A 26,421-nucleotide genomic window follows, 5' to 3' on the forward strand; every position below is an offset into this window, starting at 1 on the left:
GCCATCGTCGCCAGCAATAATGCCAGGGAACGGGTTGAAAGGATCCTCTCTAAGTTGACATTTGCTAACGGCTCACCTGCAGTTGGTGCGCAGATTCCAGAAGCTGAGTTCAGGGAGCTGGCGAAAATAGAGGAGGAGCTTTGAAACGTGACCCATTCAGAGCATCAATCCTACCTATTCTGTCTTATTGACTCGGTATCTAAGTTTGTTCCCAAACTCATTGATCGTCGCGTCTGACGGAGGTTCCCTGCCGGAGCGCAAATGCGAGTAAATACCCACTTTATTATATGGAGAAAACGAGAGCCTGTCGCTGGTCTCGACTCGAAGCCCGTGAAACTTGTACGTGATACTTCTGGGGTTTCGAAGTCCGAATGACAACGCACAGATTGCTAGTATCAAGTAGCAACAGTCGGTTCCAGTCGACCATGTCACAGGCCACAATGCCGGTAGACGTTTTCGGGGAGTGGTTGGCAACAGGTTCATTCGGGCTTTCGAGATCAGAAGCGATCACATACCTGGTACTCCTAGTGCAACTGGTGGCGCCAAGATGCAGATCCTCGAGTGCCTGTTCTGGCCGAGGTGGGTTCCTCTCTGCCTTAATTGAGTCACGCCGGTCTCTCATTCTCCGTTGTGATGGTCCAAGATGGAAGGTTTTGACGGAAAAAGCAAGAGCAAAGGGTGGTTGGGCAATGTAGAGGCTGAATGTGACGGACAAAAAGGACGCCGAGTCCGGAGGCTGCGGGAGCGCCTCTGAACATGATTTGATGGTACTCTCGGGCAAATGCGTTGTGGCACTTGATCGGCAATGCAGAGCACAAAGCAACACTAAGGAGGCGGACGAATAATCGTGCTCAAAGTGGTGGAAATCGGGGAGGCAGAGTTGACTTGCCTTCCTCAGAAAGAAAGCCTGAGTGAGGGTCCACAGTGACTGTCAAAGTCTGTACGAGCAGCATCCCCGTTCCGTAAGCTGTCACTTTGCAAGTGCTTGATGTTTTGGTACGTAGTATTCACTGTGAGGGAAAAATGTCTGACGCGCCAATAGGAGAACTGCAGCTGACATGTGAAACAAGGACGCAGGATGTCGCTTGATTTGTGCATGCAGGTTATGAGCGCAGAATCCGAAGACAGGTCCAGATCGACCTCTCCGCTGGGGGTGGCCTGGTTGCTTTCCGTAAATCTGGGACTTGGGCTTGCAGACGCAGGTTTTAGCTTTGACACCCTGGCCTGATCGTCTGGCGAGCTGGCTACAAGATTCGAGGAGAATCAAATCCATTGCGTTGGAAGCAATAGTAGCAAGACGAACCTCCAAGGGAAATCAAGTTTTCTGGATGAACTTTATGTGCTGGAAGAAACATCCAAGTACCGGCTGGCTTGAGTTGGTGCTATTTAGCAGTTGTAGCGGCACAACCCCGTGCCCCGTACCTGAATTCTGACAGATCTGTGTCAAGATAAAGTTTCAGCGAGCTCGGGAACAATCCTCCCAGTGCCTGAAGGGGGCCATCACCTGATAGAGGAAGCATCTGGCTTGAGACATAGAATCACTCGTACCCAGTCGTACCAGTCTTGCCGTCAATTGACTTGCGAGAGCGGATATTTGGTTGAGGAAAGACCAGGAAGTCGCAATTTCCAGGGCTTTCATGGAACGCACTAGATTTCTTGAGAAGGGCGCTATGACCCGAAGCGACGAACAAAGGGGTGACCTAGCGACGATGATTACAACTCCTCGGTAGGGCAGACGTTATATCAGGCCAAGCTGCGCAGCGGAAGGTCCCAGCACCAACAAGGGTAGTCCTTTGTGCCCACTCTTCGTGCGTTGGGAGGTCATCCTCGCGATACAATTCTTCATCTGCAGATACGAGTAAGTGTGCTCCTCCTCGTAAACAACCCGGAAGCTCGGACGCGGCCCCTGCGCCAGCAAGACGACGGATATCCGAAAGTGGTCTGGGCGGGTGTAACCAAGTGGGCGATCCCAGTCTCGGTCGAAAGCCAACTTGAGTGAAGAGACCAGGGTGACGGAGGTAGGAGAGGGAGGTGACAAGTGGTGGGTGAGTGTGGGAGACCCCGGTTGTAGTTGGCCTCAGTGGGTTAGAGCCGAGGGCTTGAGACAACAGCGCCGCGATCCAAGGGCGATCTAGTGAAGGCATTAGAAGAGACATTGCTTGGAGCGAGATGAAGAAATACAGTACCTCCTGAGTAGGTAAGCCATTTGGCTGATGATCGCTCGATGCTGGGAGGACCCGTCCTTTTCCTAGGTACAAGTACTGCAGCTGGAGGATGCGCACCCAGCACCTTGGACCATCGAACTTTGCTGGACGCGGGCTGTGGAACCCAAATGTTAATATTTGGCAAAGCCTTTGGTTCCGTGGCAGTAGCACACAGTAGTCAGACACTGGCACTGGGGAGTTGACTAGTTGAATTTTGTGCATTGCAAAAAGCCACCCACATCAAGACTCCGTCTGTTGTAAAAAATAAAACTCTTTTCCCCTTTCTCGTCTGGGACTGTCAATGGGGACTGGAGATGGACAAGCCACTAGTGGGCACCCAATGGAGACGGTGTGGGTAAGCTTGGACAGCTAAGGGGCGCGCGATGCCGGGCGCCACTAAACATTAACTCAAGCCCGGCCGACGTCCACTACGAGTACCTATTCGTTGCAGCCCTTTGTGCTTGGGAAGGCCCAGTAGTCCCAATAACCAACCAGCTCTTAGGCGGCAAAAACAGCTGCACAGGTCAAACAACCCGCCCAAAAAGGGTCCCTGGTTAAGCCAAAGGATTGCGCCTTCGCTGTTGTGGGTGGTGCAGCTGTCCGATTATTATCTGACGAGCCTGGCATTTCCTCCTGGTGCTCCCTCACTGGCGGCTGTTCCTCCCCTCTCAAAACACCCCCCATTCTCGACCCTTACCCACTCAACCACTCCCCTAGTTCAAGTAATAACCCTAGCTGCTGCTTCTTTCCCCTACCTACGGTTTCCCTGCTTCGCTTGTCCACCCATCCTCATTGATTGCAGTCAAAACTGCGCTAACCTTCTCACCTCCTTGCACCTGATTGATCATTCTCCATTTTATCCCCGTTTTTCCAAACCATCCACTTCGATTCATCTTCACCCCCGACCACCATCATTTTTCCTCAATCCGACTTCCCCTTTGTACAATATTGTCATTTATTCTTTGTCTCGTCTGCGCGCCCTGGAGGAGTAACCTGAATCCACAGGGAGAAGGCTCCTTTCGTTCGAGATTGAGTCTCGAAGCGCATATACTTTCCCTGCCCAGCTTCGCCCAGCGAGATCGATGTGCCTGACTTCCACCCGCCGCCTCCCAAATCAGTGATCGACGTCCATTCTTCCTTGTCCTATCTTCGCCTTGCGCGCCGATCGCCTTCGGCTCTCTACCTTAGCACTCTCAGATTCCTCACTTCACAGCCTCCGTCACGTTCGTGTCACCAGCCTTCATTTTTGACAAACCTCTCATAAGCTTGAAGCGGAGGTGAGTGATCCGAGGAGGTGACGCGCAAGTACGCCTTTCTACAATCTTCGGAGGACGTTCTCAAATGCGCATCTTCTCTCGACGTTTTTGAGCACAGACGTTTACTAACTGAGTTGAACTTCAGTTGTCCCCCCAAGACCCCCGGATTCGACCTTATCACTTCGAGACTCTTTTTTGGAGATAGCCAAACATGGGGTGTGGTGCAAGCAAGGAAGATACCGCCGGAAAGGCGAGAAATGATGAGATCGATAATCAGCTGAAGAGGGACAAAATGGCCCAGCGCAATGAGATCAAGATGCTCCTACTTGGTATGCGGACTCCCTGTTCTGTTGGGTTCAGCTTTGGTCTAACCACACTTCAGGTGCCGGTGAATCTGGGAAGTCAACAATTCTGAAGCAGATGAAACTCATTCATGAGGGTGGTTATTCGCGCGACGAACGCGAATCGTTCAAGGAAATCATCTACTCCAATACCGTCCAGTCCATGCGTGTCATTTTGGAGGCCATGGAGTCTCTCGAGCTACCCCTGGACGACCAGCGCGCCGAATATCATGTCCAGACAATCTTCATGCAGCCACCACAGATAGAAGGTGACAGCCTGCCACCCGAGGTGGGCGCAGCTATCAAGGCCCTGTGGCAGGATGCTGGCGTCCAGGAATGCTTTAAACGATCAAGAGAGTATCAATTGAACGATTCGGCACGATAGTGAGTCATTGGTCCCCTCATATCCTCTTGCCACTACCTCCACTGACTTTTTTGCGCCAGTTATTTCGATTCTATTGACCGCATCGCCGCTCACGACTACCTTCCCAATGACCAAGACGTCCTGCGATCGCGAGTCAAAACAACCGGTATCACCGAGACCACCTTCATCATCCAGGACCTTACGTATCGCATGTTTGACGTGGGTGGGCAACGATCTGAGCGAAAGAAGTGGATTCACTGCTTCGAAAACGTCACCACAATTCTTTTCTTGGTGGCCATATCAGAATATGACCAGTTGCTCTTTGAAGATGAGACTGTCAACAGAATGCAAGAGGCCCTCACACTGTTCGACAGCATATGTAACTCCCGGTGGTTCATCAAGACCAGCATCATCCTGTTCTTGAATAAAATCGACAGATTCAAGGAGAAGTTGCCCGTAAGCCCGATGCAAAACTACTTCCCTGACTACGAAGGTGCGTTACAATTTCGTCAACTGAAGCATGCATCAGCTGACATTTTACACCCAGGTGGTCCTGATTACGCCGCTGCTTGTGACTATATTTTGAACCGGTTCGTGTCGCTCAACCAGGCAGAGACCAAGCAGATCTACACGCACTTTACCTGCGCCACAGATACCACACAGATAAGATTCGTGATGGGCGCGGTCAACGGTCAGCACTCTTTGATCACCCCAGATTTTGCTTTTTCTGACAGTTTCTAGATATCATCATCCAAGAGAACCTTCGAATGTGTGGTCTCATATGATGATCATTGGCATCCCTATGGCGTTTTCTCGTTACTGCTTCGATTTGCCCACGACTTGCATATACCACCGGCGTTACTAGGGGGGAAACGGCTCTACCAGTTCTTTTGATCAAAGTATGGCAAAGAATCGCCACTTCGACACTTCCCGCCAAAAGTGCAATTAACTTCGAATTCCACATTCTTTTTCTTCGGAGATGAGCAAATCCTCTTGCCCCATCCGGCGCCAGCCAAAGATGACGGAGTTCTCGGCGATCGAGCTACTTGGTTCTTCTTTCGCTGTCTTTCAGCAGAGCGGCCTCCTCGCAGGTCGCATGCATCCTATTCCTGTACTCATGAACAATGTACGGAGGACCTTTCAAGGCGCCAAAGCAAGCGACTCTTTTTCCCCTTTTCCAAGTTGAAGATTTTCTTTTTCTCTTTTTTTCGGGGGTAGCGACGGACGGACGACGAAAGGATATTGAGATTAAAGTGGAGTGGCTATGAAGAGGAAGGTGATGCAGGAGTTGCTTGAACTAGACCTTCGGACCCAAGAGTCCGGTCATTGTATATCACTCCGTTCCGAAAGAAGACATAGGCAAGCAGACGTGAATGACTGTAAATCTCTCAGAAATGGATTGGATTGGATATGCTTGAATCTTGCAGGCATTGTTACATGCCATCATCTCCTTTCGACGGTTCATTGCGGTGGGTGATTGACTGCTCATTTTCACTTTTTTGGTTCGACGTGGACGGACGGGGAGAAACTTGTGGTATTGACGAGCGGCAGCACTCGCGGGTCTCTACGATCCTTACATCTCCTTCACCCACAGAGAGCCTGGTGGCATCGGAAAAAACAATCAGCGTCCCAATACGAAGCACAGTTCCGTTCACCGAAAGTGCCCTGATGATTCTCAGAGGGTAGCCTTGTAAGGCCCAGGTAGGAGGCACTCGCTTGAACAAACGGTCGAATCGACATCACTTGCGGGCGAACCAGCCATCACGCATAAAGAAAAGGGGCTTTTTATCACAGGATGTATCATTCGGCGAAGTACGGAGAGTGTCGGACTCTAATCTATATACGTGCTATACATGGATGGATATTGATGCCGGTCCCATACTAGTGTCTCCCGTGATGAGGGGGAAAAGCAAGTCTGTCTGCCAGCCTGTCAGTTCCCGTGCGGCACAACGCTCTCTTCTATCGCTCCCAACGCGGCCCTTTGCCTGTCTCGGCGTGCGATGAGGAACCACGACGTGAGGATCGAGAGGATGGACACGACGAGAATGCACAGGCAGATGACATAGGATCTGTGGTACGTCGGCCCAAACACGGTCGAGTACACGTGCGGGCCGACGATGCCACTCCACTGGGCGCAGGCGTTGGTCAACCCGATCCCGATCCCGGCGGCGACGGTGCCTTCGAGCGCCCGGATACGCTCGGGCCAGATGACCGGGTAGGCCGAGCCAGCGCACGAGACGGCCACGATCAGCGCAATGTACTTGACAACTGGGCTGTGGACGGTGACCAGGATGATGTAGCAGACGATGGTGGTGCTTTCGACTGTGGGACAAGCGACAGGTTAGTGCTCGAACGGAAACTAGGGAGGGAAAGGAGAGAGAGTTCATCTCTGTCTGCACGTACTTGCAACGGCGCAGGTCCATGGCCGGATGTATTTCCGATGGATCAGGTTACCGGCGGTGTTGAGGAACAAGAAGCAGCAGACGTAGGGTGGCTGTTTGGAAGGGTTGGTCAGCAAGTTGTATACCTTCAGCAGGAAAAGGGGAAAGGGGGACATTTCTCCTTACAATGTTCATCAGTTGCGAGTTTGCCGTCCCAGTGAAGCCGAGCTGGTAGATCACGGTAGGCAGGGCGTACGAGATACCAAAGCCACCGATACCGTGAGCAATCCAGTACAGCCCAAAGGTGTAGACGGTAGGGTCTTTGAAGAGCTGTTTCAGCGTCTCCCAATCCCAGTTGTGGCGTTTGCCCGACGGCGCCGTGTCCGCCAGACGACGCTCGATGAACAGCCGCTCCTTCTCGTTCAGCATGCGTGCCGTGTGGGGATAGTCGGGCAGTCCCCACAGAGCGACAAAGGCGAGGATGATGGCCGGGAGTCCTTCGAGCAGGAAGAGCCATCTCCAGCCCGGCAGGCCTCCGAGGCCGTCCATGAAGCTAATGGCGTAGGCCAACAGGCCGCTCAATGCGCTGGAGAGCTGGCCCACCGAGTAGAAGAAGGCGATGCGCCACGGCATCTCGGTCGGCCGGTACCAGAAGTCCATGTGGTACAGCACGGCCGGGTAGAACCCTGCCTCAGCCATGCCGATGGCGAAGCGGGCACACATCATGCCCGGGAAGTTTTGCACGGCAGCCACCGAACAGGCACAGATGCCCCAGCTCAGGATCAGCACGAACATCCATATCCGCGGACGGAAGGTCTTGAGGAGCACGGTGTTGGTCGGCTCAAAGACCATGTAGCTGTAGGAGAAAATGGACAGGGTCCATGCCCACTGAGAGGGGTCGAAGCCGAGCTGCTTCTTGATGCCCGTGCCATGTTCGAGGTTGATGATGGCGGCGTTGGAATAGTTGGACGAGTCGATGACTCGGAAGATGTAGACCAGCGAGTAGAACCCGACGAGCCAGAAGTCGACCTTACGCAGGACCTTCTTTTCGAAAGCCTCGTCGCCTTCTTCGAACACAACGTCCCTCTCACTCGGAGTCGGTGATTCGGCAACGATGTGGGTGAACGTGTCACCCAGGGTTTTCTCCGCTGCCATTCTCCCGAATTCGAGCGATGAAAAAAGAGATAGAGACAAGACCGTTTGTCTGGCCTCTGTCCATTCCGCAGATCACACATCCAAGGACGACCTTATAAATAAGGAGCTCGGGGCGAACCTTACCAAAGCTTTTCGCGTAGACCCGTCTTGTTTGCTGTCCATCATCACGACATGAGCATCTCGGAAGACGTCAACAATCCGTCGGGCCTCGTCCCATAACTGCTGTAACGTTGTCCACTGCGGTACCTCAGGCGTCCTATACGCGCTGTTGACACAGCGATTGGCGGTGTATTTCACCACGATAAGGGGTATGGCGACATACCTCTTGGATATAAGTCGCCGGAAGCTTAGGCGTTGCTTGAGATAGTCAAGGCGGACATTCCCTTGTGGGTACAGCGGAAGAGAAAGCTTCCCCTCACACCTTTAAGCAAAATCGATGTGTAGTTATTCATCTGTTTGATGGGGATACACAGGGTATCACGAGGTTGATGTCGGAGAAGGGAGACAGCACGTCGCCTTAGTACAAAAGCACGCCATCTGCATATATCCATAGTTAGTAATTGGGTGTAGAGTAATACATCAGGACTTCATACCGAAGAGGGATGGGAGAAAACACAACGACAAACCCCGCAATCCTCTAGCCAGGTATATGTCTGGTGACATTCCCTGTCCTTTCGGTCAAGTACTCCGTAGAGGACATCAGTATCTGTTGCTTCGCTTGACCAAACCCTGCATATTGTCCTAGAAATTAGCACATCAGGCTGAATATTGAGGGAGATGGCTCCGTCAGCAATTGCAGAACCGGCCACTCAAGCCGATGTTTCTAAGCATGTCCTTGTGAAACCATGGGTCCGACCGTCAGAGACGACGGAGAAGCTCGATTGGGCTCCCCTGACGACCATTGACCTGTCGCGCTTCGATGAGCCCGGTGGCAAGCAAGAACTTGCGAAGCAGCTCTATGACGCCCTCACTAGAGTCGGGTTCTGGGTCGTGACCAACACTGGCATCGACGACAAGAAGGTCCTTCGCCAGTTCAGCATTGGTAATACGTTCTTCAAGCAGCCGTTGGAGGAGAAACGTTTTTTCCCCTGCAACTTTGCCGAAGGCGAGTACTTTGGATATCGCGAGAACTCGCGATGGATTGGTGACACTGGTGTAAAAGACAACATTGAAATGGTAAGTAACCCAACCCAGGTGCGGGATCGAACCTGAACTTACTGTGTGACAGCTCAATATTCCCAAAGACATCCCGGCCCTGGCTGATGTCCCCAAGCACCCAATCACGCAGGAATACTGGGAGGAGATCCGCAGTTTCCATCGTGAACTCTGGGATAAAGTTGCCCGCAAGCTTTTTGTCCTGATGTCGATCATCCTTGAACTGCCAGAAAACTACCTGGTAGACGCTCACGCTTATGATGAGCTATCGGATGATCACCTCCGGTATATGATCTATAACGTTAGAACCCAGGAGGAATGGGACAAGGCCCAGGCTTACTCCAAGGGCGGCCATACCGACTTTGGCAGCTTGACGTTGCTGTTCTCGCAGCATATTGCTGGGCTGCAGATTCGAACTCCGGAAGGAGAGTGGAAATGGGTTAAACCGGTCGAAGGAGGCATTACCTGTAACGCCGCCGATACCCTGACTTTCCTGACCAAAGGTGAGAGAGCCCGGTAGAACTCGTCTCTGAAAGGAAATATCAACTAACTTTATGTGACAGGCTTCATCAAGTCGACCGTCCACCGTGTTGTTACACCTCCCAAGGATCAGCTGAATACGCCTCGTCTCGGACTGCTGTATTTCAGTCGCCCAGGTGACAAGACACCCATGAAGCCGGTGCCTTCTCCTCTTCTGGATCGCCTCGGCCTTCTCACTGAAGAGGACAAGGATCCCAACCGACCTGTTCCAACGGGTACGGAGTATGTTCGAGCGCGGGTCAAGGATGTCCACGATAAAACCGTCATTCACAAGCGGGAGGGAACCGCGTTTGAATTCAAGGGCTTGAAGGTGCAGAACTATTATGAATAGTCATGCTCACATAGACCATACATCATTGTCGATTGCAGCAGATTCTGAGTGCCAATGGCATTGCCTAGAACAGAGCAACCCGATTTGACAATTGCGAGTCTTTCCTGTTGCCACGCAAGGCTGCATAAGTGGTGGAAACAGGTATAAGAGGCGATCAGTCAGCAAGTGCCCAGGATTAATGCAAGAAGCGAGTGGGATGTGCTCTGTGGGGTTGATCCCCGGTCAAGATGAATTATCACGTTATGTACCTGGGGAGAATGGGATACTCGGGTCGACGAGTAGCACAACGAGTGGGGGATCTTTCATTAGCGAGGCTGCTTACTCCAAACCGAGGTGACCTAAAGAGGTATGGGGTATCACGTGACTAGTGTTCGCGCGCAGTGCTGGCAGTTGCCAAGAAGCTAGTGACGAACCAACCGGAAAAAGAAAATTCGTTTCTCTTTGTTCTACCTCCGAGATCCGAGCTCCGGCCCCCTCGCCAACGTTGTTTATAATTTTTCCCGTTCACTTCTCACATTCGCCTCAGCCTGCGAGCCGGGCTTGAGGTCGGTCGCTGAGTGCAGAATTTAATGATTGGGTTGCCGTTGCATCATCTATGAGATCACTCTTGCCGGTACCCTTTCCTGGCCGTTCCTCAATTGTTGTTTGTGTGCTCCCAACTTGGTCCGGTGACTCCCGCATTCTACCCGAAAGGCTGGGCTTGTCCTCTGCGCCGATATTTCCATTGCTCCAGGTTTCTTGTCTAGATTACTATTTTTTCTTAAGCGCATCTTTCCTCGTTTCTTTCATTCCATCTCGTGACCTTTTCTTTCCCTGCTGACCAATACCATCTTGGTCTCGTGTGCTACTTATCACCCAAAGCCTGCAGGATCCTCGTGGCAATCCAACCCTCACGATTTTCTGTTCTCCAACTTGGACGAGTCAACAAGGCTATCCTGCAAGGCATTGACCCGCCGAGCAGCAGATCCAACAGCCTTGCGCCCTGCGAGTAATTACTCTCCGGTCATTCACCCAAGCGTCCTCCCCAGTCACAATGCTTCCTCCGATCCCTTGTGTCGAAGACTATGGCATCTCGCCAGTGCGGGGCTTCCTCCCGTCAGAGCTGCCGCTGCAGTGTCTGTCGCATCCTGTCTATGATCGCTGGGAGCGGATCATCAACAACTTCCAATCATTGTTACTGTCAAAAAGATTAAGAGCAGTCATCGATAAATTACCAGTCATCCCCGCAGTCCACCTCGAGACCGACACCGAGTGGCGCAGAGCATACAGTGTTTTGACCTTTTTGGCACATGGATACATCTGGGGTGGGGACAAACCATTAGAGGCAAGTCGATACACAGCGTCGTGGAATAAGAAAATGCTGACTGGCTTAAATAGCGACTGCCACCATCGATCACCTACCCTCTTCTACAAGTCTCCGAGTACCTTGAACTCCCTCCCGTCGCCACTTACGCCGGGCTGGTTCTATGGAATTGGAAGCCACTTTTCCTTTCCGACAATCTTGCGTTGGAAAATCTGTCCACTTTGATCACCTTTACAGGTTCGCTGGACGAACAATGGTTTTATTTGGTCAGCGTGGCTATGGAGGCAAAAGGTGGCCCCTCAATACCCCTCTTGCTGAAGGCGATGCAAGCCGCTCGAGACAACGATGTGGAAACAGTTACAAAGTGCCTCCAGTCCGTTGCTCAAACGCTCGATGAGCTGGGCACGCTGCTGGTGAGGATGTACGACAGCTGCGATCCACACGTTTTCTATCACCGCATAAGACCCTTTTTGGCCGGAAGTAAAAACATGAAAGATGCCGGACTACCCCGCGGCGTATATTACGATGATGGGAGCAGGCAGTCAACGTGGCGGCAGTACGGTGGAGGCTCCAACGCGCAAAGTAGCCTGATCCAATTCTTCGACATCGTACTTGGGGTCGAGCACAGGCCTACCGGGTCGAAAAAGGACGAGACCTCAGAATCAGAGGCCGAGCCAGGCGCCGCCCCCAAGCCCCGAAATAACTTCATCCACGAAATGAGACAGTATATGCCTGGCCCTCACCGAAGGTTCCTTCAAGCGGTGGAAGGAGCGGCAAATATCCGAGATTTTGTCGAGTACAACAAATCGAATCAACAGTTGACAGTGTCATATGATGCCTGTCTCGCCATGCTTCGATCTCTTCGAGACAAGCACATCCAGATGGTTTCGAGGTACATTATTGTCAAGAGCCGAGAATCGAGGAGCATGTCGAGGACGCGGAGAGAGAGCAGCCCTGATGAAATCCCTCGGGGCGGGACAGGAATAGCCTCGATTCGCTATGGCCGGCCTGAAGAAGCAGGTTCGACGCAGAAGAAGAAGAAAATGCGCGGGACTGGTGGCACGGCGTTGATCCCCTTTTTGAAGCAGGCGAGGGACGAGACTGGCGAGCCAGCAATTGATGCCTGGGCCCGCAAACTGCTCATGGGAGGTCGCCGCACGGAAGCTGACGCCGAGATTGCATTCGAGGACAGGATCACTCGTGCCGAGAATCTGGACGCTGATGAACCGCAGATTGTGGGGATGGCGGGTGCTTGGGATCTGGAGGATGCGGGAGGCGGTCTTTGCGCGTATTGATGTGCGGGTTGCACTAGTATTGCAGGGGCTGTGTATACAGATTATGGCATCCCCGTGCACCACAGAAACGGTCCTGATTTCGGAGGCACTTTGTCGACACGACGCGAGAGAAACAGACGCATCACTGCATGAAGGTCTCAAGGGATATGTATGAAAAAGGGGTTGCACACGTGATCTCAGGCACGTGATGCAGTATGTAGTCCGAAGATCTGCCGGATTGACTTCACTCCAAACTCCATCTCAGACTCAAGTTCATTCTCAATTGCCTCTTGATATGTGAATGTCCATGAAATGTCAGACAGCATCTTCCACAATGAACGTGAGCCTGTTCAGAGTCGTTCGACGTGATTCTTGTATAACTCTTTTGTCGGACACCCGAATTCTGATGATAATCCCTCCCCCGCCACGCGTTCCTGGCGTGATACTCTTTCCAAAGCAAGACAAACAAAGGCCGATTCTTCCTGGAGAGAAAGAGAATTTGAGAAGCTTCACGGCGATGAAAAGCCCTCCATCTCGCGTTTTTTCGCAATGCAGGGTTGTAGGATTTCGGAGGACTGGCAAGGTGGGTTGAAGATAACATGCCCGCGATGGCCGACTCATCAAGTCAGACTGTGGGATCGTGGTGTGTGCCTGCTTCGGTTGTCCCGGATGTAATGCAAAACAAGATGAAGATGTCTTCAAGTTGAGCTGGTTCGACATACTGCATTGATTGCAGGTCAAATCGAACGATGCTCGACAACATACATACGACCCTTGGCTCGCTGGTCTTGGCTGAAGTCGATATTCATATTCACCCAAATCTTCACAATAAACGCGGTGTGAGGAGGCTGGTCATGTCTCAATTCACTGTCAGCATCATCCCTGCTGGAAGAGGCTGGGTGTGAAAACAGGTCTGGCAGAATGGCTCAATAGGTGGGTTTGTTATTGTCCTGCAGCAGATGTGATGTGATGTGATGGTTCTGCCACACCTCGCAAACCGTGACCATGGTCAGGTGAGAGCATTTTGTTTGATTCTGTTTTCGATCGTCGCTCTTCTCACCGTCCTTGACCGTTCCTCCCTCATTCTCAATCTTTTCATCTTCAAACTCTCATCCATTACCCCAGTTTTCCTCTGTATCGTTAGCCTGTACTATCCCTTGATCTCTGCGTATGGTTAGCCTACAAACAGTCTCATCCCCGGTCACGTGCACATTGCACCTTCGAAGATGGATCTCGGGCAATTTGACAACTCCGACCAGTTCAGTTTTGACCCTCCAGCAACTACTCCATCGAGTACAAGGCTAGAGTCAACCTTTTATATACACTCAAACGGCATGGACACAGCAAATGGGTCAGCTGGAAATGCTGCAAACGGTCATCCATATCTCACCGACATGGCCGACCCGTTTGTAGCCGGTGATCCGTCACAGCTGTATCAATCTGCGATGGACATTGCCCCTGACAATGTGAATGATGTGACGAACGGCACACTGGAGGATGTCTTTGGAAGCCTGGTTCCTGATGCAGATCCGGCCACCGTCTTTGGTCAGTCGGACGATGATGAGTTCGCAATGTTGTTGCAAGCGTACATCGAAAGAGGTCCAAGCCCTACTCAAGGTGGCGACGAAGCTTGGTCCAATATGGCCGCAACTTCAGACCTTATCAACGAGCCGAGTGGGAAAGCAGGAGCCAGCACAGCCTCTCATGCTGTCGCTGCTGATGCAACGGGCATCCTCAGCACACCCAAAACCAATGTGTCTGCCGCACCTGCTACTTCACCTGCCACGCCTGGCTCCGCTTCTCAAAAGCTGATTGAGGCGATGTCCAATTCTCCGATTGAGATACCAAGGACAGCAGAGTTTGCCGATTTTCATCCTCGCAGCCCCTCTCTCAAGAAGGAATCAGAAAACGTGAAGAGGCGCAGTGGTGGAAATGCTCTTACAAACACGGAGGCAATTTCACGGTCTTCGCCCCCTCAGCAGAATACACCGGCAACCCAGAAACTGGGCAGTCCTTTCAAAATGCCTGGGTTTCCTGCTTCCGCATCAGCGAAACAGATTCCAGGCGACAATGTCTCGATGGGATCTCTTTACTCTCCGAGTCCAGCACCTGGCCAACCCCTTCCAATGGGCAGCGTGTCGACTTGTATGCCCGCTCTTCCAGGTTACTCGTCACTCACAAACACCCAGATGCAGCTCATGGCTTATCAAAGAAGCCGCACCGTATCTACAAATTACACGGCCGCACCAAATACACCAAATGTGAAGAATGAGTTATTGAGCAGCGGTGGCGGTAGCAGCAGCTTCCTCGACTACGGCTCCTCGTCCGCCGAGCAACCATCAGCCAAGCGTGCCCGTATGGACATATTCGGTTCGCACCAGGCCTTCCAACACACACCACGAACAACAAAGTCAATGGGATTGACTTTGGCAGAACATTTCAACGACGATATCGTAAGGGACTTCAAATGGCTCGAGCGAGACCGTACCGATCCGTCGCCACCACCATCCACGGTAGCCCGCTATACCGGGTTCGAGTTCCCGGTCCCTTTGCCCAGTGGTACAATGGTGGCGATTGAGAATGAGGCAGAAGAAGATTTTGTGGTTGGGAAAAAGCGCAAGGCCAGGCACATGAGCCAAGATGGAATTGAAACCAACAACACTCAGGGTCCGTCTACAGTTGGCAGCTTTGTTAATGCCCAGGCTGAAAGCGCATACCTTGGTATGTTTCAGTTGCCAGACCAGGATCAACCAATGCTGGGCATGCAAACTCAACATCAAATGCCTGACCAAGCCCAGCTTCAAGCTCATCCGCACACCCAAGCTTGTGGTCAAATTCAACATCACAGCAAGCCGCAGCTGCACATGCATGGGCAGACCCAGTTTCATGGTCAACTCCAGCAGTCACTGTCGCACTCCCGTGCATCAAACTCACAACAACAGCCACCGCAACAGGCACAAGGCCGACGAGCAAGTCTGCATCGCCGAGCCGACAGACAACAGCAATTGTTAGGATACAGCCCAAATGCGGCCCGAGAGCGAGTACCAGACACTCCGACTCCCGCCTCGCGACGCCGCTCCACACATTCGCGAGCTGGCCCGAAAGCGTCCCTCAGTTCTCCTCGCTCTGGCACCCCGCGCAAAAATACTCAGACTTCTAATGGTCGAGCCTCACAGACTCCCAAAAACAAGTCGGCACGGAAAAAGTCTTGTTCACAATCTTCGACCAAGACACCAGCATATGACACCCCAGCCGCACTGCGATCACATCTACCGACACCGCAGCAGCCTATTTCGACTGGGTCTTGTCCCAACACCATATCCGAGACTCTCGCGGAGACCAATCGTCGCACAGAAGAGGAGCTTCGTTCTCTCGGCGCACCAGTGGTGGATTATGACCCCAACATGAATTGGGACAATATGGCAGATGCACCTGCAGGCACGCTGTTTGGAGATATCGGCCTCCTTGACGCTGGTCACATGACGTTCAGTGAAATGATGGGTATGGACATGTTTCTGCCTGCGGCAATGGACACTTGTATGCCTCTCGGCGGGAGTGAAAATGCCGCGGGACTTGAGAGCACGCTCTTGAACACAGCCGTCAGCACGAGTGGCTACCCAGAAGGGTTCGTGATGCCCGACAGTGGCAGCCATGACACGGCGACAGACACAAACATGATCACCATGGGCGACGGATCTTTTGAGATGGGAACAGCTGTGTCTGCCACTGGCACTGCCGGTCCGGGCGTTTCATGCGACTGGACAAATGGATTCGAGGAGAACAAAGACTTTGATCCTATGGATTTCGGATTATAATGCAGTGCAACGTACACGCTTGCATGGAGATTGTGATGTGGCAGAGATCTGCATCTCGTTGGGGCTCTCTTTTCGTGTCGCTTGTGGGACATGGTATGGAGACATTGCGTGATATGGCGTGGTAGGATGAAGAAACAAGGGGCAGAGGTCTCGGGCCGGAACGAAAAGAAATCGGGTAAGAGTCCAATCGTGAGGCGAAGACAAACACCAACACGAATCAAGCAGCAGGCGACATAAGAATGTCTTGAGCTAACCACGACTTTTATCGCAAAGGACAGACGATGGGTTCGACACAGGGGTCGGGGTGACAGCAGCCAAAGGGGGATCCGCGTCCGCAGCTTTTGGCAGATCACAGATGGAGACAGCCTGACATGGAGGTGCAAGTCGGTCAGAGGGGCAGGCGGACAGAAAGACAGGCAGATAGACGGATGGGTTTGTCTTTCTCTCTTTCTTTCGAGCCAAGAACGCATTACCGGTTGCTGCTGAATTGGAAATTACACAGTGCAAGGGACTCCGGCGGCCGGATTGGCAGAAAGGGAGTAGTGGAGTAGTACAGTTGGTGTAGGATCTGTGGCTGGCACTGGCGATGTGATGATGACGACGACGGTGGCGGCGGAGGTCATAGAGAAAGACAGGCTGAGCAGCCGCACACGGCAACGAGGATGGTGACTTGGTAGCAGCAAGTATCCAAGGAACAAGGCAACAACCAAGGCTGGACATGAAAGAGACCTCAATGCTGATCGCGCCATGGACACGACCTTGCCCAGGCTAAAACATCCAATACGAAATGGAATACATAAACATGACGAGCCCAAAGCATGTACATTCCCCCAGTATATATGTAACCTACAGGTAGGATACCCAGCCAAACATACCGGATAGGTATACCAGGTAAGCTAAAGATCCCTCGTACACGGGTCCTGTGTCTGACAGCGACAGCCTGTGAGTCCTCGTCCTCGTAGACGCCACCAGCGTTTGGACATGCGGTTTTACGAGTCATTAAAAAGTTGCGTGGTCTTCTTGAGTTCTCTATCATTTTGAGTGCTCAGGTAGTTGGTTGTCAAAAGACGAACCGCGGTAGATTCATCTCAGCTCAACAGAGCACGATATTGTCCCAAGATTCTGTTCCCGTCACTGTTTCTCCGTTCATGATGCCATGGACATAGCAGTCTCCGACGACCGCATATGTTTCAGCATCTCCCATGTTTTCGAAGCCAGGATCCGATGGCAGCAGCTTGGACGGTCTCAAGACAAGCGGCGTGCTGCAGCCCCGCAGCACCGCAATACGATCACCTCGTTGCGCTTGACGGACGACCGCACCCAGTCTCTCATTTTTCATTACAGCCAAGCGGCGACGTTTCATGGTGTTACCCACTTGACGAAGCGCTTTCTTGATCGTTTGTGACTTTGACGTCTTGGTTTCGGCAGAAGCATTCACGAGTGGTGTGGCATGGCCGAAAAAGCTATCGAGAGCATGTCCACAGACGTCAAAGTCTCGGCTAGCACGATGCAGCAGGCGCAGAAATGTGGTCAAGTCTTGCTTTTCATCGGAGGTACACCAGCCTTCCGATATGATGCCGGCTGCAACGTCAGGGATCTCGTCCTCGTCGGTGATCTGTGGCCAATGGAATTCCAGTATTTGAGCATATTCTTCAGCAGCGGGCGAATCGAAGTCGCCGTTAGCACTCCCACCAACAAGAGTCTTCCAGAGTGTCACCTTGAGCTCTGACATGTCTCCTGGAGAGCAAGTTGACAGCGGAATCGATTCTTCGATCTCCTCAGAAGTTACTGGCACTAGTGGCCATAAAGGCGGTGTCAGATGGTCAATGACATCGATGACAAGACCTTGACAGTGTAGAAATCGTCCGTCGGCAGAAAAGTTTGGCACCGTGTCAAGGTCCCCACCTGCATTTACAATGCCTGGGGTTCCCAGAGCATGTGACATATTCTTGATGAGCAGGTCTGGAGTCCAAGTGGGATATTTGATGTGTGTGGCATCAAGCCTGGAATTTTGCAGAAGATCCAGCCGCTTCGTCCCTCGGATAGTGGATCTCGCAAGGTCTGTGTACACTTCGTGTGCTGTCTTGTCGAGATCGGGTGTAATGAGCGATGTCACTTGTGGTGGCAGCAACCCAAGAATTCCATACACTTTGTCACGAGCATCTTGTTGGAGGGATCCTCGACATATGTCCAGCAAACGAAGGATGTTGCAATCTCTACCTTTTCTCAGACAGTTGTCGATACCCCGGAGATATATTAGTCTCGAGCAGACGGAGAGGGTATTGTGTCGGAGATCGCCGTAATAGCTGTTCCCTTCGTCGAGGGACAAAGCAAGTTGGCGATGAGCTGTAGAAGCGTTATTGACGATCACGGCCGCTAGCCGCCACATGGCATGTAGAGGCGCCGAGTCGTTGCCACAGAGCAGGGCAGTCTCTGGGCCTCCCAAAATCAACTCTTGGACAACCCACATTCGCCGCCAGTATTCTCTCTCACAGAAGAATGCGAGTGCTGCCCATACCTCGGGGCTCATGGAGCGAATATCTTCGTACAGTTCCTCATCAGATTTGGAGTCGGCTCCAATCTGTTCAAGTTTGACCATAGCTAGCCCATCCCTGTCAAGGGCAGGACCAATCCAAGCCACAACCTCGTAAGCTGTTGAGAAGATGGTTGCCATGTTCTTCAACTCCCTTTGCACTTCATCCTTGTTCTGTTGGTCAAGACAAAGGAAGTCGTTCCAGACTTTCAATCCGCCGCTAGCGATGGCCGGATACTTACTCAGGGCTGTGAGCCCTTGGACGAGATTCAGCGACACTTGGATCACTCGACCGTTGACCGAAACCCGACGAAACAAACTTTTCTCGCCCCATGTATGAGACATGGCCACATAATCACCCCATCGAAATCGAGCAGCGTATGCTCCCTGTGTTGGATATTTAGAGCTGGGGCTCGAGCCGCGAGAGCCACTGAACATACACGACGCGATGATTTCCAATCCTGTAATTTCTTTGCAGCTGAACATTCGCTTTCAATTTGAGCTTCGAACGCAGTGTATTCCTCAGTGTACGCGTCTAATGAATACACATCGACAGAGCAAGAGAATGCGACAGTGTTCGCGGCCTCCGAAGTAGTCTCGGGAGATACAATTGGGGTGAATTGGATCAGCCTGATCTCTCGTATATTTGGGTTCAGCGGTTTGTACGGAGGTGGATCTTGAGTCCGGGTCGATGCATCCTTGTCCTCCATCAGAACGACCTTTGAAAGTTGAAGCTGTGTCTCCGAGACGACTTTGATCCAAACCAGCCTATTTTGTTTGGCTTCGAAAAGATAGAACAACGGAGAAAAGTGGCAGTTGAGATGGTTCTCGACATTTTTGATCGCTTAGCAGCATCAGGCAGCAGGTGCGAAAGTGCTGTCCATTGGGCTGAGGAGTAGTGTTTGAAAGTGGCGCAGTTCGGGCGTTGTCGCCTGGTCTTTTGCTGCCAAGGCTGTTGTATATATGGCGAGGCTGAGCGAGGCTGAACAACCTGCCCCGAATGACTACCGAGTAGCTAGACAGCCACCCAACAGCTCCATAATGGATCCTCTCATGGAGAGTACAGAGAAATTTTAACAATCATGTCCTCATTTTCATCATTCTTTCTACCGATCCGGATTCTATGAGGGAACATAATAGGCAGCAGATGTGCAGTCTATAGGAAAGGTGCCGATCATATCTGGAGGATAGAGATAAGCCATCGCAACCAATCTTCTTCTGTCCAAATGTATCTTGACCCTGGTGACTTCTCGGTGTCTAGGATATTTTCGCTTTACCAGCATGGGCCAGCCCAGTCGATGGCAAGGCGCCTTGGTTATCGTCCGTAAGCACCTGCTTCAAGGTCCAGTCCCATTCCCCTGCCCACCTTGTTCACCATCCACCGTCGCTTAAACTCTTCCCTAGCCAGTTCTCTGGTCTTCTTTGCCCAGATGTCGCTCCCAACGCGTCCCCGCACGAAGCCTTCTTGAAGAGACAGGATTGCGGCTTCAATGCCCCGTTCCTCGCACGCAGCATCGTATAGCTGCTGCGCGACTATGGTCGGGGCCGTGAGCATCTCATCCACGTGCGGAATGTCGTTCTTGGATGCGCGGGTGTGCGCTGACGATATCGTTTGATCGGCCTTGGTCAGAGAGGCCTGAAGAACGGAAATATTGCTAGATACTGTCGCATGTAACGCCTTCAGGTTATTCAATTCGCTGCTTAAAGTGCTCATAGTTGTCTGCATAGCAGCATACTGCGAAGCCAACGGCGCCAATGCCGAGTTGTTCTGGGATATCTGTTGGTGGAGAGACGTTGTGACCAAGTGAGACAGATGCGTCAACAGAGCTTCCTTTTCTGGATTGACCGGTATAGGAGGGGCTGGAATGTTGTCGGCCGACTGGGGATTGGGTGCCGGCAGCGGGATATCAAAGGGCGAGTCGAGAAGGTTGGGTGTCGCTGCCTGTTTCGCAACAGCCGGTTGAGGAGCTGGTTGATATTGTTGATGTGGTGTTGGATAAGGTTGGTGCGGTATCGATTGTACATGTGGCACTGGATACTGTTGCGAGAAAGGTGGCCCAGGGGGTTGACCATAGGGAAGTGATGGTGTTGGTGTTTGCATCTGTCCATACTGATCTGTGGGCGGTGGTCTGACGCGATCGGGGAGTTGGCCTAGACCTTGACTAGGTGGAGGATGGTGCTGCGCTGGCAGATATTGCTGCGGTTGACCCGGCAGAGGCGGCTGAGGAGGGTATGAAGATGGCGCGGATTCGTACGCAGCTTGTGGATGTTGCTGCTGCTGGTAGGGAGGTTGAGGAGACATAGACTGTCGAAGGCCACTGGACCGTTGAGGAACGAAATTCGCACCACTGGCTGGTCGTTGGATGTTGCCACTTCCGTGTGGTTGTTGCGCCCTTTGGTCAGGCCCTTGCGCGTGAGGTGGCAGAGGAGGTGGAGCATCGTAGCGCCCAGGTCGTGAAGTCGCGGGAACCCCTGGGCTCGTTGAATCGGGAGTTTGGACGCCAGAGTGTGCAGGTTGTTTGGGCGGAGGAGGTGGAGGGGCGGGTGCGCCTGATTGCTGCGCAAGCGGACGAGGGCTTGATCCTGGGACATTTGAAGCCGGCAGTGGTTGTATCTCCCTCGGTAAAGGCGGCACTGGTGGAGGGTTTGGCAGTACTGGTCTCTGTTGCTGAAGTGGTGACCTGGACATAACTGGTGGTTCTTTGGCAAAAATGTCGGACAAGATGGACATCAAATCGAGTATGTTCGACCTCTATACGCAGCATTCCGTCAGCCAGATCAAAGCTGTCTCAGAAGTCCTTGCTCCCTCCCCAGTTCTTCTGTTGTCTCGATTCTGAACCTACCTCCCAATGTTCCCTCCAATGCGCCAGGTATGGATGATATATTCTCCCATCTCCGCCGACATGTTGACCAGGCCGAATCATCATTTCTTCCGTCGGAGTGACATAGCACATGGGCGCCTCGTAAGGGTAGGCATGCGGTACCCATAACGCTATAGGAAACCGATATGTATTTCCTCTAAAGTTGACGGGGATGGTGCCCTTGAACTGTAAGAGGAGCGCGGGCGTTCCATTCTCAAATGCTGGGCGCCATGTCTATCAATATCATCCTCCTTTTCTAGGCACAAGCGACGTACTGTAAACATCTGTCCGAGGAGCAAAGCTCGGATTGCGGGCGAGGACGTGGGCAAGGTCTGAGTACGTTCGATTCGGGTCGTGATATTCCTGTCTGCGCTTAGCCAAGTAGACTCGAACGGATAAGCAATGGTGATCTCGTACACGTTTCAATACATCGTAAAGCCAATTGAGTGTCTTCTGGGGCACGCCTGCCATTGACGTAGCAAACCAGTCGAGAATGTTTCCTGACAGTTTGGATGGCGAATACGGTGCGATTCTGGTATTGGGACCTGGTCGTCCTGCTATTGGCCAAGACCTCGACAGCGAGATTACATAATGCGGGGGTCAGAGAAGAAATGCTTCATGTCGAGCATGATACATAGACCACTGTAGACTGAAACTGGATTTGGGGGTATCATAAAGCTAAGACTAATCATACAAAGGCGTCATTAGGAACGCTCGTGCGTGCGCACCTTCCTGGCATATCCCATCGCCCCATCAGTCGTCTGCTGCAGCATCCGTATCGGTAACTGCTGTCAGTTCAATCTATTTCTGCTGAGCGGCGGCTTGCTTGTCAAGATCCAACTCGACCCCGCGCTGTCTGGTCTTTCCTTCATCGTGAATCTCGTTGTATTTGGCTTGCTCGGAGCGGTCACCAGTCAAGGACGCCACGGCACTACCGACAGCTCCTTGGGTACGATCGCTGATGCCCTTTCCGAGGTCACTCAGTTGACCCTTAGCCTCTTTCCCTTGGCCCTGCAAATTCTGTTCGCGACCTTGTTGCTTCAGATCCTCGCTGCCAACGAGATTGCCAATGGTTTCCTTGGCACTACCAACAGTCTGATCCCATTGGCCTTGAGTACGTTCGGAATTGTCTTTGGCAGGAGCACCCGTAGAGCTGATGGTGAAGGGGCCTGCCTTGGCGGCGGTGTGGGAAAGGTCAGACTCGGCGGCACCTTTATTCTTATACTCCTCGGCTTTGGCCTGAAATATCGTGTAAGCAGACGGGCTTGCATCGACAAGACGATGACAAAAGACTCACCTTGTCGCCAGTGCTACCAGTCACAGCGGCAATACCAGATTGAACGTAGCCAGTGGCAGTGTCCACAACGGACTTGAGGGAAGAGGTGTTGTCGCTGGAAGACATATTGAAGACTGTAAGTTGTTCTGGTGTTGGGTGATTGTATCAATAAGAGTGGCTGTTGAATAGCGGTTTGGTGTGAGATGGAGAGTTGGTCGGATGAAAGAAGAATGAACCGGGATCAGAGCACAATTTATAGGCAACCCCTCGGGACCTGCAGTCTGTTTGCCTCGATGGTGAACCTTGCTTCAGCAGGCACGACACTGAGTGCAGCGCAGTTGGAGGAGGCGCGAGAGGCCATGTGCTTTGTGCCAAGGTGGCTCTGTGGCCCGCCATCGACGTCATCGGCGAACGTTGGGTGGAGCCGAAGATCAAGATGCGCATTTGCACTTCACAAACACGCAATCCCATCTCACCATCTGCGGCCACCCATCACCACTCTGGAATGGTGCCCTCCACACCTGCCCTATCTCGATGTTTGATTACTCCGATTTCATCCAAGGTTCACGAAGATTCCCCCGTGACAAGGAATTGCTCCCTCTTCTTATTGGTGTGTTCGGTGTTTTCCGCAGGCATTGCAGGCATGAAGATCGTCAGGCACTTGCTGCTGCGGCAAGAAATCTCTGAACTGGCTTCGTCGAAGTTGTCGTCATTTTGCGTGTATGTATGGTTGGGCATGTGCAACAGATTCATCGCTGCTATTGCTCATCCAAACCTCAACTTGGGACACACAAACACTAGCAGAAACGCCACCACCCACATCGCAAAGATCATGCCGTACAGCTTCAGTCGTCCAAACCACCCTTCTTCCTCGCTCATGCGTTTCAGAAATGCCATGTTCTTGCTCGCGGCCTCCATCCCGCTTAGACTGACATCTAGTCCTTCAATTGCCCGTCCTAGAATGCCCTTGTCTTGTTCCAGAGAGAACTGAAGCTTCCTCTGCTCTTGCTTGAGCTGGGCTGCCATGTTTACCAGAGAGGTTGTAATGTCTTCATGCACACGCGAAGAATCCAACAGTGATCGCTCTGTCCCAGCCAGCTTTGAGACTCCGCTAGCTTGTGCCTCAGATTTGCTCGTATTGTCTTGTCCCTTGACTCGTCGCCGCAGACTCGAAGGGCCAAGTAGTTCTTCTCTCGTGTCCTTCTCCCTTTGTGCAAGTCCCCCTGGGTGTTCCTCCTCGACACTTTTGACGGGTTTTCCTTCGAGCAGCGGACCATCCTGCGCCCCCTCCTTGGTCGGTTGACCCTCGGCCGCCGACGTATGTGACCGCGTCTGCACATGCGCCTGCAGAAAGTCGTAGAGGGATTCCCCTCCGTCTTCGACAATGGGCGGCTTCCACTCATCCGGGCCCATCATCTCAACCTCCCTCCCAATCTCCTCGATACGACCCCTCAATTTCTTGATGACCGCTCTCTTCTCCGCCAAATCTTTAATGGCCTCGTATTTTGTCCTCTGTACACGAATCGCCTGTGCCTTTCGCTCTAGCTGGAGAAGAAGTGTGCGGGCGCCCTCGATATTGTGGAGCCATTTCGTGCGATGGTATGGCAAGGGGGACCACAATTCGGCTTGAACTTGCTTTTGTAGCGGCGTCAGTTCGCTGGCGTCGGAGGAAGGAGAAGGCGTGAGGAGGATCAATTGTTGGAATCGTGTGAGCGTGCGATGGAGGTTGAGATAGCTGACTTCGTGACGGAAGGGTCGGCTTTGGGCATTGATGTCTGTAGAAGCATTATCGCGCCTTTGGCCCGCACCGAAGGGGAGTGCGACCGGTCGAAGTGCCGTGGTCAGAGACATGGAGATGCGGCGATGTAGACGGGTCAATGTTATGGTATTGGTCGCCTGCGAGTAACGACGAGGTCAAGATAGCAGACAACAGGCCTTGGTCGACCTAGTATGTACCGAGTGATCCTCCCTGGTTTCCCCAGATTTGGAGTAACCGTGTTCTGTTCGGAAATCCCGCCGGCGGCAGTCCAAGTCCTCCGTGCGCTGTCCCTTTTTGGTACGCCACCGCAAGATTGATATCTTAACAAGAGACGCTATCAGTCGCCGAGAAGCTCACAAAGGTACAATACACCAATTTTGAACGTGAGGCGAATTATTTAGCAGAAAATTTAATTGAGATGTCCGAGTTGATTAGGTAAGTCGGACCACCTTGTAATGCGCCAACCGTGTAACGCGTCACCGTGGAACGCGCCATCCATTACCCACTACCTTTCATTCCATTCATTCGTACGTACCCAATTACTCTCCTTTTCTTCTGTAGTTATAGAATCATGGCCTCCGAGAACGAGCGAATCCTTCAAGACGCGTTAGACGCGTATCAACGTAGCGACTATCCCTCAATTCGCGCAACGGCGACTGCGTTCGGTGTCAGTCGAGACACTCTCGGACGACGATTAAAAGGAGGGCGTACACGAAAAGAAGCAAGAGAAGAGCAACAAACACTATCCCCCGTATAAGAGAACCTTCTTATACGATGGATTATCGACCTAGATATCGCCGGCGCTCCACCCTCTTTCGCTTAAGTTCGCGAGTTCGCAGGGCTTATTTCTCAGTCCTTAGGAGGAGACTCTTCAATTAGTGTTAATTAGATTAATCGCTTCTTAAATCGTCATCCTGACGTACGATTAAAGGTAGGGAGGAAGATTGAATATCTTCATACCGAGAATACTTCCCCTAAAGCCCTTTAAGCCTTTTTTGATCACTTTTTGGCGGTCGTTACTCGATATTCTATTCGTACGACAAATATCTGGAATTTTGACGAATATGGTCTTAGAATGGGAGTCTGTACGAATCAACGAGTGATCGGACGAAGTACTATAAAGCGTTCATATATTAAAAGTCCAGAAAATCGCGATTGGGTTACTATTATCGAAGCCTGTTCTGCGGATGGTCGTACGATTGATCCATTAATCCTTTTTAAAGGAAAAGATCTTTAGTCTACTTAGTTTCCACTCAATACTCCTTCGAATTGGCACTTTCGGTGTACAGAGAACGCATTTACTTCAAATCAAGTCGGACTCAGTTAGTTACGAGAGATCTTCCTTCCACAGACTTAGACGAATGATACCGTACGACTTCTTCTTTACGATAACGCCAGCAGTCATATTTCGATCGATTTTATGTACGAATACTTTATCAATAATGTTCAGTTAGTCTATATGCCTTTACATTCATCGCATATCCTTCAACCTCTTGATGTTGGCGTCTTTTCAGTTTTAAAGCGACTATATAGAAAAGAGATCGCTAATTTATCAAGATACAACGAAACGCAACCCGTATAACGCCGTTAATTCATTGAATACTATACAAAAGTAAGAGAACAGGTTCTTATACCTCGATATATCGAAACTAGCTGGAAAGGAACTGGATTATATCCGTACGACCCAAGGAAAGTTCTTCAATCATCGCAGGTCATACAACGTACGGATTAATTAACGATATCACCACAGTCACCGCAAATCAAGAAGAGAAAACTCTCTACCAGCGAGTGTATAGCTACACCTTTAAGCGGACGACAATTTCGGACTCAAGCGTACGAAGCCCTTCAAGATATACCTATTCAAAGAGATACT

General features: G+C 51.8%; 8 protein-coding genes across 8 annotated transcripts; 4 read left to right on the forward strand and 4 right to left on the reverse strand.

Annotated features, from left to right (window-relative positions):
• Positions 1–3,671: 3,671 nt before the first annotated feature.
• Positions 3,672–4,906, forward strand: AYO21_09878 (guanine nucleotide-binding protein alpha-1 subunit; the record flags this gene model as incomplete). Its single annotated transcript, XM_022659807.1, has 4 exons — positions 3,672–3,789; positions 3,843–4,185; positions 4,246–4,658; positions 4,713–4,906. 4 exons carry the CDS (start codon positions 3,672–3,674, stop codon positions 4,904–4,906), a joined length of 1,068 nt encoding a protein of 355 aa, XP_022507903.1.
• Positions 4,907–6,095: 1,189 nt separating this feature from the next.
• AYO21_09879 (hypothetical protein) lies at positions 6,096–7,701 on the reverse strand (the record flags this gene model as incomplete). The annotated part of the gene is made up of 3 exons (XM_022659808.1): positions 6,096–6,487; positions 6,569–6,659; positions 6,733–7,701. The coding sequence occupies 3 exons, from the start codon at positions 7,699–7,701 to the stop codon at positions 6,096–6,098; spliced, it is 1,452 nt and encodes a 483-aa protein (XP_022507904.1).
• A 777-nt stretch (positions 7,702–8,478) lies between these two features.
• AYO21_09880 (hypothetical protein) lies at positions 8,479–9,727 on the forward strand (the record flags this gene model as incomplete). Its single annotated transcript, XM_022659809.1, has 3 exons — positions 8,479–8,877; positions 8,930–9,359; positions 9,420–9,727. The coding sequence occupies 3 exons, from the start codon at positions 8,479–8,481 to the stop codon at positions 9,725–9,727; spliced, it is 1,137 nt and encodes a 378-aa protein (XP_022507905.1).
• Positions 9,728–10,760: 1,033 nt separating this feature from the next.
• Positions 10,761–12,325, forward strand: AYO21_09881 (hypothetical protein; the record flags this gene model as incomplete). The annotated part of the gene is made up of 2 exons (XM_022659810.1): positions 10,761–10,997; positions 11,105–12,325. 2 exons carry the CDS (start codon positions 10,761–10,763, stop codon positions 12,323–12,325), a joined length of 1,458 nt encoding a protein of 485 aa, XP_022507906.1.
• A 1,205-nt stretch (positions 12,326–13,530) lies between these two features.
• Positions 13,531–16,119, forward strand: AYO21_09882 (hypothetical protein; the record flags this gene model as incomplete). The annotated part of the gene is made up of 1 exon (XM_022659811.1): positions 13,531–16,119. The coding sequence occupies one exon, from the start codon at positions 13,531–13,533 to the stop codon at positions 16,117–16,119; it is 2,589 nt and encodes an 862-aa protein (XP_022507907.1).
• A 1,093-nt stretch (positions 16,120–17,212) lies between these two features.
• On the reverse strand, positions 17,213–21,984 carry AYO21_09883 (hypothetical protein; the record flags this gene model as incomplete). The annotated part of the gene is made up of 5 exons (XM_022659812.1): positions 17,213–19,039; positions 19,093–19,496; positions 19,985–21,404; positions 21,496–21,734; positions 21,789–21,984. 5 exons carry the CDS (start codon positions 21,982–21,984, stop codon positions 17,213–17,215), a joined length of 4,086 nt encoding a protein of 1,361 aa, XP_022507908.1.
• Positions 21,985–22,314: 330 nt separating this feature from the next.
• AYO21_09884 (hypothetical protein) lies at positions 22,315–22,915 on the reverse strand (the record flags this gene model as incomplete). The annotated part of the gene is made up of 2 exons (XM_022659813.1): positions 22,315–22,752; positions 22,811–22,915. 2 exons carry the CDS (start codon positions 22,913–22,915, stop codon positions 22,315–22,317), a joined length of 543 nt encoding a protein of 180 aa, XP_022507909.1.
• Positions 22,916–23,554: 639 nt separating this feature from the next.
• Positions 23,555–24,640, reverse strand: AYO21_09885 (hypothetical protein; the record flags this gene model as incomplete). Its single annotated transcript, XM_022659814.1, has 1 exon — positions 23,555–24,640. The coding sequence occupies one exon, from the start codon at positions 24,638–24,640 to the stop codon at positions 23,555–23,557; it is 1,086 nt and encodes a 361-aa protein (XP_022507910.1).
• Positions 24,641–26,421: the final 1,781 nt, after the last annotated feature.

Source organism: Fonsecaea monophora (assembly GCF_001642475.1).
Source record: "Fonsecaea monophora strain CBS 269.37 chromosome Unknown Scaff104, whole genome shotgun sequence".
NCBI lineage: Eukaryota > Fungi > Ascomycota > Eurotiomycetes > Chaetothyriales > Herpotrichiellaceae > Fonsecaea > Fonsecaea monophora.